This window comes from Toxorhynchites rutilus, chromosome 3 (genome assembly GCF_029784135.1).
Source record: "Toxorhynchites rutilus septentrionalis strain SRP chromosome 3, ASM2978413v1, whole genome shotgun sequence".
Taxonomy (NCBI): Eukaryota; Metazoa; Arthropoda; class Insecta; order Diptera; family Culicidae; genus Toxorhynchites; species Toxorhynchites rutilus.
In genome coordinates, this window is record NC_073746.1 from 52,641,400 (window position 1) to 52,653,670 (window position 12,271).

General features: G+C 39.1%; 1 protein-coding gene across 1 annotated transcript in view; it reads left to right on the top strand.

Annotated features, from left to right (window-relative positions):
- The first annotated feature begins 477 nt into the window (after window positions 1–477).
- LOC129773116 (uncharacterized) overlaps window positions 478–12,271 on the top strand; it is a 37,679-nt gene continuing 25,885 nt past the window's right edge. Inside the window, exon 1 of the mRNA XM_055776676.1 lies at window positions 478–2,322. Within this exon, the coding sequence (XP_055632651.1) occupies window positions 478–2,322 (1,845 nt within the window). The remainder of the gene's footprint in view (window positions 2,323–12,271) is intronic.

Sequence of the window (12,271 nt, forward strand, 5' to 3'; positions counted from 1 at the left end):
GCTGAGTGTCGAAAAATTCAAGTGCTTCGGTAGAGAATAGTGGTTTAAAAAAAAATAAAAACGGAAAAACCGTAACACTTGTCGAAAAATAGTGTATCATTACAAACACATTATCAGTGAATAAACAAACCGGAAAACCGGTGATCGCAAATAGCATTATTTCACTAACTTGTGTCGAACATTCACGCGTAAACTACGCGCAAACTGTGGTGAAAAATCGCAAAGAAAAAAATTATAGTGGAACCAGAAAGAAATATCGAAAATATTTATTACCGTTGTGGAGTGAGAATCAACGCCGTCGGCATAAAACGTCCTGCTGTGATTCCCGTCGCATAATTGTCGCCGCTCAGCGCTGTCGTCGCTTCTGTCTTCTGTGTCGCAACAGAACAACGCACGCTAAAATCAGGTGGGTTCGTTCCAGATTTTACTACATCATTAGACTTAGATCCAGACGAATTTTTCTCCGATTCGAGCACAATGCTCTCGGAAGAGTCCAAAGCAAGCAATAGCACCGCTATTGCTCAAAAGCGGGCTGATAATATTGAAAGGTCGATCCACAAGATTGGTGAATTCGTCAAAAAATTCAATTTGCAGAAAGATTTAGGACAGGTTTCAGTGAGGTTGGCTCGGTTGGAACAACTTTTTGTCGAATATCGAGAGGTGATTCTGGAGTTGCAACTTTTATCTGAAACAGAAGAGGACTATGAAAGCTCACTCGATGAAATGGAAGAACAGTACTACGTCTACAAATCCATTCTAACTACATATTCACCGGAACAAGCAAGGCTAAACCCGCCAAGGGCAAAAGAAACGTCATTTAATCACATTAAATATGCGGAACTCAAGTTACCCGATTATAGCGGTAGACTTGAAGATTGGCAATCATTTCACGATTCTTTCCACACTGCGGTTCACTCAAGTAACCAATTAAATGAAATTCAAAAATTTCAATACTTGAAAGGTTGTTTGAAGGGCGATGCCCTCCGAGTGATTGACTCGATTGCCGTTTCCTCGGAAAATTATTCCTTAGCTTGGAAAACTCTGAACAATCGTTACGATAACAAGAGAATGCTAATAAAGTGTCACTTAAAAGCACTGTTTGACACCCCCGCAATTCGCCGGGAGTCTCCTGAGTCCTTGCTTAGCTTAGTTGATAGCTTCGAACGCAACGTTTCAATTCTCAAGCGTCTTGGTGAACCCGCAGACCGCTGGAGCTCAATTCTCGTTTATCATTTGAGCCTCCGATTAGATAATCATACACTACGTGAATGGGAACATTTCTCATTGAGAAATAGTGGAAATGCAGTAAATAATCCAAACGATGGAATGCCAACGTATGTCGATATGATCAAATTTCTACAAGACCACGCACGCGTTCTCCAATCGCTTTCAACGCAATTCAACACTCATCACCAGTCTCGAGTTATGGAAACAAATTCTAAGCCATGGAAAACAACTCTCCACGTAGCAGAAACATTATCGTCGTCCCATCACACGTGTCAGTGCTGTGATCAAGCTCATTTTCTCGGGAGCTGCAGCAAATTCATCGAACTATCGCCTCATGAACGTTTAGGTCTCGTGAAAACACTTCGCCTGTGTTTAAATTGCTTGAAAACAACAGCACACAGTTGCAAAAACTGTCCATCAGGAGCCTGTCGAAAATGCAACCGCAAACATCATACATTACTCCATTTACCTCCGCTTGTACCCGTAGAAGATCAACAGATTTCACAAAATGTTTACAGAACAAATGAGTCGTTTCAAATTCCAACCAGCCACACCGAACCTGGTCCTTCTTCAATGTCGCACTTGTCGCAACCAAACGCTCTCGCTCCTCGCACTGATCAAATTCAATCAGCTTATTTCGCCAAGTCATCGTCGAATTTGGAACCTATCTTGAACCCACCTGATGCGTTAACGACACAAGTGGGATCTCGCAACACAACAATTCTACTATGGACGGCTTTAGTCAACTTTGAAAATCGGAACGGAACAAGTTGTCTGGCGCGAATACTTCTCGACAGTGGATCGCAGTGCAACTTTATGACAGAGGCATTGCGTCACAAACTCAATCTCGATCGTACCCACACACCAACCGACGTGGCAGGAATTGGCTCAACCGTCACAAAAATTGATTACTCTGCAGAAGCGGTTATCTCGTCTCGTTTCTCGGCCTTCCATAAGGAGCTCTCGTTTTACGTATTACCGTCGATAACTAGAATGTTGCCTTCAAGCTCCGTGGATGTCGCTGAATGGAACATTCCTGACCACATTCGTCTAGCTGATCCTACCTTCAACATTTCCGGTCCCATCGACGCCATCGTAGGAAATGAATGTTTCGCAGATATCCTACGTTATGGAAAAATTAGTCTGGGAAACAATTATCCTGTACTTCAAAACACAATTTTGGGGTGGATCGTTTTGGGAAAGTGTACAGAAGTGCCTCGACATGTCGTTTATTACTCATTTCATTCCTGTCGTCTCGATAAATCAGATTCCTCAATATCTAAAATGTGGGAATTCAAATCCTGTTCTCCAAATGACAGCTGGTCTCCAACGGAAAAATGCAATTCCGAATCCAATGTCGAATCTAAACACCAATATCGCTATTCCTCTGAAGAATATGTAGCGATGGGACATATGAGAGAATTGTCGAAGGAAATAGTACAGCCACACCATGCAATTTTGCATCCAAGAATTAATTGGCGTGACACCAAAAATTCGATCCCAAGTCTCCAGCTTAGAACTATGACTTATGGGACAAACCTCGTATCAGTTCACGGCAAGAGATTATTTCGGTTGAACGCCCTCGATTGCTTGCCGCCCAAGGATCAACCGTGGCCCAATGTCATCGCACCTTCACATCGCCATTTGTTGTCGGGAGAATATAATAAAATTCGTAAATCAGCTTCACATATTACGACTGCGAGCTGTGATATCATCAAACGCTATTCCTGCTACACCAAACTAATGCGTTTGGGATCTCTCTGTCGACGTTTCGCTAATAATCCAACTCCAGGCTGTACATCTCGACTCGATCTAATTTGGTACGCGGAAATACAACAATCATCGCTTGCGCTCGTACTTGCACTCGCTGTCGAAATTCATACACATATACAAATGAAGGAAATTTCTAGCCCATCTCGCCTCCGCTATTTCATTCCGGAGCTCAAGGATAGTCTTATCCGAGTCGGTGGCCGGCTCAAGTATGTCGCAGTTCTAGTAAATCATACAAATTCGCTGGTTCTGTCAGGAAATCATCCATTAACCTTGCTTGCCGCAAATGCAGCAAATGGAAGAACCTTCTACAATGGTCCTCAACGTTTGTTAGCAGTCATGCGGCACGAATTTTCTATGCATGTTGGTAGAAATTTAGCACGAAAGGTGGCGCATAAATGCATCGTATATGGGAAGGCTGACCCATGCATTATGGGGGCCCAGTGCACATCAAACCAACAAGTCACAAGACGGCTTCAGTTCAAGTATATGTGACGGTCTTCGTATACGTCATCGCCAAATCGCCACCACATCTTGAGGTTGTCACCGATATCATCTTTTCCGCATCTACTGCGGACATTCGTCGATTCATCGCATGTCGCCTACTCTCGAGCTCAAGGAACTTTGTCAGCCAAAACAGTCGCAACCGTCGCCATAAGAACGCCATATATCTCGAGGCAGCTAATCTCAACGTCGAATTTTACTTCACTTCGGGTCGCTTAAGTGAAACTACCAAATCACTAGAAACTATGAATCTTCAATTTGAATCTACCAAAATCAAAATTTTTACTTCATTTCATAATAGTCGATTAACTTTCACTTTAACGTTAAAATATTTCTTTTTCGCTTGAATTAAGTCATATCTGAAATATAAAAAAATATTTAAAAAAATAATACTATATAAAATCGAGTTTAAAATTGTATATAATCGAGCCGACTTGTATATAGATGTAGATAAAGTGTAGAAAATATAAATTAATTACTTTCACACATTTCAAAACGCATCCTTTCGGAGAAACGGTTTTGATGGGTCCATACAAGGGCAACATCATTTATCAACGCTAGCATTGAGGATGGATGTATGCCACAATACCACGACATTCAGTCAACGGTAAAGGCCATGCATGCAACGCTACATTGCCGAGTTGAGTGATATTACATTTACATCCCCTTTTGACGCATAGGAATGGAGTAATGAATGGCACATAGTACCCAGCCGGTACTGCACAGCGACTAGTGAAAGAACAAGAGGGACTGAAAACCGCTGAGTCCGTGATGTGGCACTTTGTGCATCTAAACATCAAAAAGTTGGTTAGCCTTTTCACTGGCGTAACAGTGTGCCACTTAAGTCTTCATATCTATGGCGGACTAACGAAGTATCGCTGGGTAGAACCTGTTTAGGGATGCTAAATTATGTTGATGCGATTCGAATTCCTAAAGAACCTGTCGGGAATTACCTCCATCATTTCGTTTAAAACCCCATAAGATAGATTATTAGAAAGTGAACCTATCTTGATCATCCGTAGGCACGCTTCGCATTTTTATTCGGGAACAAAAACTTGCAAAACGGAATGCATTATACTTCACAGACTCTACTTAATCCTCCGCCCACCATACACGAACTATCTCATCACGGAGAAAATTCTGCGATTCTGCGGCACGAATGAATGGAAGAATGTTTGCCTTGAACGCAAACATGGTAGCGCATTGCTTGGGGAAATGGCCCACTCTTGCTTCACTGAATAGCAACAAACCGTGAACCGAATGCCAACCTGGGCTGAATGCGGAACTGATTGTGCAATTATACGGTGAGTGTGCAAGAGAACTATGATGCGCCCAAAAAAAAACCTATTCTTTGCTTAAAACCACCTCAAGTGGATACGTGAAAACCACCAACTCCTTCGGGACAACGTAGCGGAAGGTTGCTACAATGAAGTGGGAAAAATCTGTAAGAATTACTGATGGAGCTAAGGCCGCCTAGAAATGTAGAGTGTATTCAAAAACAATCGAATTAAGAAGTGGTAATCAAACGCAAAACGCTAAAGCATTGTAAAATTGCGACCTGAATAACCTAAAATGTTTTTGTTTTTTTCCCTTCATTTAGGAACGCAATCGAAAAATCTTGCACAGAGTTAGCACGCAAACGACGGAAAAAAAAACAAACACCCATAACCGCCATAAATTGTGTTGTTGGTACTTTTATGTGCTTTTATGAAATTGCAAACCGTAAAAATAACAATAACAGCAGAGACAGATAATATTTGAGAGTTTATCAAGCCCGCTTCCATTTGCAATATCCGCGGCGATGGGTGCGAGCGAGTGATGACGATGATGGCGCGCTACAATGGCTAAATAAAAAATGGAAACATACTGCTTGTGGTTGGATGAATAATATCTGGGACAGTTATACGCTGAGGAAAAATTAAGCAAAACGATTACATTGCTGGGTTTGAAAAATTTAGTGCCCGATAATCGCAGTTATGGTGGCCTTCCATACCGAGCAATGGCAAATAACCTCGGAATGGCACGCGTTGCAGAGATGTACAAAAAAAAATAGATTACGGAAATAGTTTGTTTGGGCATTTATATTTATGACAATGCGACCATTTAATTCATAAGAACGATGGGCCCCTTGTGACAGTGTTGGTTTATTGCCCATTCGACATAAATTGCATGATTCGCAAGTAAGAACGCATCTCACCTTATGTTCTAACAGGTTTGTCAATTCCTTCCCAATAATTCCAAACGATTCATCAGTGGCATATCATTTTAGTTCCTTCGAAAGGTCACCATTACTCCGACAAAGTAGAAAAATAAATAATCGTAAAAAAATTATAAGAGGTTGTGTCCAAGATACGACCGCATTGTTGACGTAGAACTACGCTGTTATTTCATATAAGTCGGATATTATTCTATAATGCTGTGAAATTTTAGAAACAACTGCTTAGTAGAATAATCTCTGAAATGATTTTTTCAATCAGTTGACGATAATTGATTGATGATTCATTCTTGCCCTCGCAAAACAATCGTATGTCGCTTCTGTTAATATTACTGGCCTCGAAAAGAGTTGCATTACTTTCTCATGCTCGAGAGAAGCGCAGCTGTCACCCTTAGTGGAGGAAGTTTTGCTACTGGCAAGCAAAACCTAATCACATACAAAATTCCAGAACTTTTACTTTCTTGATGACTAAACAAGAGAAATAAACTCTTTTTGTTAATAACATCCTCGAAAACAGTAGCAATGCTTCATTATGATCAATATTAGCGCAAATGCAATCCTAGTTGAAGGCAGTTTTGCGACTGGCACGCGAACCCAAATAACTTATAACATTCCAGTAAGACATTCAAGATGCTTGGTATTCCCAAATAATTTTTTGGTGCACAACCTTAACGTCTGCTTTGCCATAACGTCAGTTTAAAGCATTGATGCATTCTCAAAGGCACCAACGAAGCCCTTATGAAGACGGAAAATAAACAATGTTAACTGCTTGGAAAAAGACTGAATTATGCCACACAGCTTGTACTCTGCTGTAACACCCATCGATGCGAATTCTCTGATGAGTTTGTCAAGAGCGACCGCCTTCACCACCAGCGGGGGGAGCTTGATTTTGGTTGCTGCCTGGGCGTTTACATTTTCGACCGACGCGCCGAAATCACCTACTTCGCTGTTGTTCGGTGCGGTGTCATATTTGCGAAGGCTCGGTTCAGTGCGAGCGCTTTTCACTGCACCAACACCGCGTGCATCATTAGATGACGCTTACCTCGAAATTTTATTGCCCCTGGCAATGCGTTCGTTTTTTGCAGGGCTCGAGCCTGCCTTCCTCTTCTTCTTGCTCATCACACACTACGCGAAGCGTCCAATTTATGACACGGAAAGAAGAACACACGATACGAATAACGCGAAAAAACGAACAGAAAAATCAAACGACGATTTTCAAGTTGGATTACCACTGGTGGGGTCCAATCTTAGATCGAAGCGCAGCGAAAGCAAAGTGAACTGGATTACTCAACAGTCCGATGCCAAATGAAAGTTTGCCTCAGCGAGATCCACTGTTTATACTCTAGGCAAGTATTCCCCTTCATTCTTCTTCTTTTCCTTTGTTGACGGAGACTTTAAATCCTACGATTTCCCCTCCGTTGGCCGTCGATAAGTTGCTCGTTATTGATATCTCTGTTCGGGAAAGCACTCAAATGGACAGAACAAATGTATGGGAAAATAGAAACACTTAAAGTTTTCATGAATTTTAACCATTTACTAACCAGGGGATTCTATTGTATGGCATATTAAACAAATCTTACGGAATTTCCGATTCGTTTAGTATGTAAATCGCCAAAATCCGTTCGCGGCAAAAATAGTTATTAACGTTAACTTTATTTCATAAAAACGTGACCTGTTTTCTGATGTGGCACCCTTAATGAAAGAGGTAGTTCTACGTCAAAAATCACATTGCACCCATCTTGCTGTATATTAAAATATATGAAAGAAAGCGCTTCTAAAAATGACAAATTGTCGTGTTTGCTGTATGATCATATTCTATTTTTAAAAAGTATTTGGAAACATGAGTTTCCAAAGAAGTTGAAGTAGTTGAAGTTCTTCTTCACATATCCGTTTTACCCCCACCTCCCCTACAAATATTTGTTTGGCTAGAAAATACAAATATGCCAATATCTGTATCTTTTCAGATAGCCAAGCAGTCCTTAATGCAGTAAGAGCATACACATGTCAGTCAAAGCTAGTTTGGGAATGTATTCTATCCTTAAACCAATACTGGGTGCCTGGTCACTGCGGTATAGAAGGTAATGAAAATGCCGATCTCTTAGCAAGATTAGGATCTTCAACTAAATTCGTCGGGCCTGAGCCATTTTGTGGACTATCAAAATCATGCATGAAATCTGAGCTCAAAACCTCGGAAATATCAATGATTGAAGCCAACTATCAACATCAAGACAATCCAAATTATTCATTACACCTTGTAACAGAACAACACGCAACCTTCTTCTTCTTCTTATATGGCACTAATGTTCCTAGAGGAACTCCGCCGTCTCAACGTAGCATTACTTGCGTCATTTTCATTAGTACTTAGTTCAGATTTCTATGCCAAATAACACGCCTTGAATGCATTCTGAGTGGCAAGCTCTAGAATACGCGTGACCACAGTGCAAGTCAGAGGAAATTTCTTTGAAGAAAAATTTCCCCGACCAGAACGGGAATCGAACCCGAACCCCCGGCATGTTAGGTTTGATGCTAACCACTCGGCCACGGGAGCACAACACGCAACCTACTCAGCCTGAATAAGGCAGATTTGATGCATTAACTGGTCTTTTGACCGAGCACTGTCCGAGCAGATATACCTTTAAAAAAATCGGAAAACTGGCAGATGATAACCGTCGTTTCTGCAATTTCGAAGCTGAAACTTCGGAACCTTTACTGTATCAATGCAGTACACTAATACAGCGAAGACAGCGGATTCTTGGAAAGCGGCATTCCTAACGAGATTTGGTCTGCTGAACCAAAAAAGGTAAGGAAATTCATAAAGGAAGACATACCATCGTGGGGGATATGCAAAGTCCTGGTACGACTATCACTTATACCCTGAGTGATGGAACGAACTGATTCTGCATACATAGCAAACTGGAGTGCACTACAATAGATCAAACTAATGGTCGCAGCAGTGGTACAATGCTCGTACAGAAGAATAAGAAGAATTCAGGCCCTCCTCCCTTTTACAGAAAGGGGAAAGATTGTCAAACCACCATAGAACGATTATTGCTCCTAAATCCTCCACATGCCAAATTTGATTCCATTTTCTTGAATAGTTCTTGAGTTGTGCGGAGTTATGCAGAAAGGGCCTGGCCGGGTAAGGGAGTAAAAAGTGCCACTAAACCAAATCAATGGAAAATATTCTAGAGTATGTTAAACAAGAAATTTTGGCGGTTTTTTTGAACCCCTATGTGGTTTGACATAGGATCTATAGTGAAAAACGTATTTTTTCACTTATTTCACGCCATCCTCAAAAGCTTCGAGATAAAAATATGAAAAAAAATACTGAATGTGCATCTTACTACGGTATATCAAGAAAAAATATCAAAAAAAATGTTTATCAAATATTGAAGTACTAAAAAAAATATTTAAATTTAGAAAATTTCAATATTTTATTTGTGATTTTTTTCAGGCTTTTTTCAGTGTTGCGCGGTACAAAAAAATATTTTTTTATATTTACAAAGGGTCTGGTTGGGTAAGGGATAAAAAGTGACCCCAAACCAAATCACCAGCTGTATGGAAAATATTATATAGGGTACTAAATAAACCATTTTGGCAGTAGTACCATATATTTCAGTCCTTATATGGTACACCATAGGATCTATGATGCAAAATGCTCCTTTTTGTTTTTCTCACGCCATTCTCATAGCTTTGAGGCAAAAATAAGAAAAAATACTGAAAGTACATCTTACTAAGGTGTATCAATAAATATCTTCAAACATCTTTTTCACAAAAGAATCTAATAATAAAAAAAAATTAAATACGCGGCACAAAAAGTTTTGTATATTTTCTGGCATTTCAAAATTTTGAAAAAAAATATAGCTTTGAGACTCACTTCTGCTCTAATTTTTATTTGAATGCGTTCGTATGTGTCTTTTTTTCTACTTGTGGCGTCATTTTTCCCTGAATTTTTATGAGCATTGCGTGACACAAAAATAATTTTCTTCATAGTCTGCATTATTATTTTTATTTTCTTGAAATAGATTATTATATTGCATTCGCGGTTAAAAAAAAGTAATAATTTGGAATTTTTTTGTGTTCTTTTCATTATTCCGAATGATCTTCCTACAAGGACTTATTTTTTCTCACAGAGCTCTATCTTACTGCTGACTTCTATTAATTTGGTAAACCATCTAAATCCAAAATAAAGATAATCTCATATATTTCAAGATACGAGAAAAAATCTTTGTTCAGCGCAATGCTCTAAATATACCGACAAAATTTAGACATATGAAAAACAAAATTTAAATGAATATCAATGGGTCTCTAAATTCAAAATAAATTAAAAATGCCCAAAGTCCAAAAAAAAATTTTTCTTCCGCACAACCCTCTTAAAATTTCAAGAAAAAATTACGCTACATGTGGAAAAAACAACACATACGAACGCATTTAAATTAGCATAAAAATTAGAGTAAAAGTGTTGAGAGTAATATTATTTTTTCAAAACTTCGAAATGCCTGAAAATATAAATAATTGTTTTTGTACCGCGAAAAACACTCTAAAAATTCTTAAACAGAACCTTATACCTAAAATAGACGTGCGAAGAAATAGTAATACAAACTAGAGTAGTACTGAATCTCTAAATAAAAGAAATAAAATTTAATTTAAAATTAAAATAAAAATTAATTTCAAGTTTTTTTAGTATTTGATTTTTTGATGAAAATTTTTTTTGAAAATATTGATGGATACACCTTAGCAAAGTGCACTTTCAGTATTTTGTTTTCATATTTTTTTCTCAAAGCTATTGGAAAAAACGAACAGGTGCATTTTTCACCTTAGATCGTATGTTGTACCATATAAGAACTCAAATATATGGTACTACTGTCAAAATTTTAAATTTGGTAACCTATACAATATTTCCCATACAGTTGGTGATTTGGTTTGGGGACACTTTTTACATCCCTTAACCGGCCAGACCCTTTGTATTTCATTCGTGACAGCCCTCCCATAAAGAAGTGGGAGGAGTGTTGAACCACCTTAAAAACGTTTTGTGTCCCCAAAACCTTCACATGCCAAATTTGGTTCCGTTTGCTTGGTTAGTTCTTGAGTTATGCAAAAATTTATGCTTCATTTGTCCCTCGTCCCTGGTTCAGAATCTTCTAATCAACACTGTTCAGGTTGATGCAAAATCCATCGTCCGCATCCGAAGAGCTATCAACAACCGTTTTCTCACCATAGCAGGGATTAGAAATGTTCAATTATATAATATTATTGACCTGCAAAACTGGTGGTTTACCAGGGTATCGAACGCTTACTGATTAAACTTTGAATAAATAGAAATTAATTTTTGTTCGTTTTCTGGAACGCATCAATTGTTTTCAGAACACTGTTATCGATTAGAACAAGGTTCTGAATTAGGTAACATAAATACTCTACTCCGACGAGACACTCATATTTTTACAGATTTTATGAAACACTCATTTATTTATTTATTTTGGCTTAACGTCTTTACAACATGGCCTGATTCACAATTTTTCTCCAATTAACTCGGTTCGTGGCTATCTCTCTCCAATTCCGCGGGCACCCCGTGCTCACCATGTCATGCTCCACTTGGTCTAACCATCTTGCTCGTTGTGCTCCTCGTCGTCTCGTACCAGCCGGATTCCCGATGAACACCATTTTTGCAGGATAGTTGTCCGACATTCTTTCAACATGTCCTGCCCAGCGTATCCTTCCAGCTTTGATCACTTTCTGGATACTGGGTTCGCCGGTGAGTCGCATGAGCTCGTGGTTCATCCGTCGCCTCCATACGCCGTCCTCCTGTACACCGCCGAAGATGGTTCTTAACACCCGCCGTTCAAAGACTCCGAGTGCTCGCAGGTCCTCTTCGAGTATTGTCCACGTCTCGTGCCCGTAGATGACAACCGGTCTTATGAGTGTTTTGTACAAGGAACATTTCGCACGACTGCTAAATCTGTTTGACCTTAAGTGTTTGTGGAGACTATAGTAGGTACGAGTCCCATTGATGATGAGTCTGCGGATCTCGCGGCTGGTATCATTGTCAGACGTATGAAACACTTATATCTTTGATGAAACACTCATATTATTCATTTTACCCCCAACAATGTTCTTAAAATTCCAAACAATATTTAGATATCCCAAAATCTTAACTTTTGGTTTTGTCATATATTCGCTGTTTTTAAGATAGATATGTACAATGATTGAACTTTATTGATAGATAGAAAACAAATATAGTTCAGTGAACTTTATTGATAGGTAGAAAACAAATTTACGTCAGTGACTTTTCTGAATTAGAAATAACTGGTTTGGAAATAATAGGTAATTTGGTTTGGGTATATCATACTTTCTTCGTACAGTGTAATCTATCTTGTACTCAGAAGACACACTTTATAAGATACTAATTTTTGATCGGATATATAATTGTGAATAAGAAAGTGTTGAAAAATACTGAATGTTTAATGCACAAATAATATTATCACATCAAATGGGGTTCTCCGTAGCCACATTGGTTGCGCGTTCGCTTAGTAAGCGATCGATCGTGAGTTCAAAACT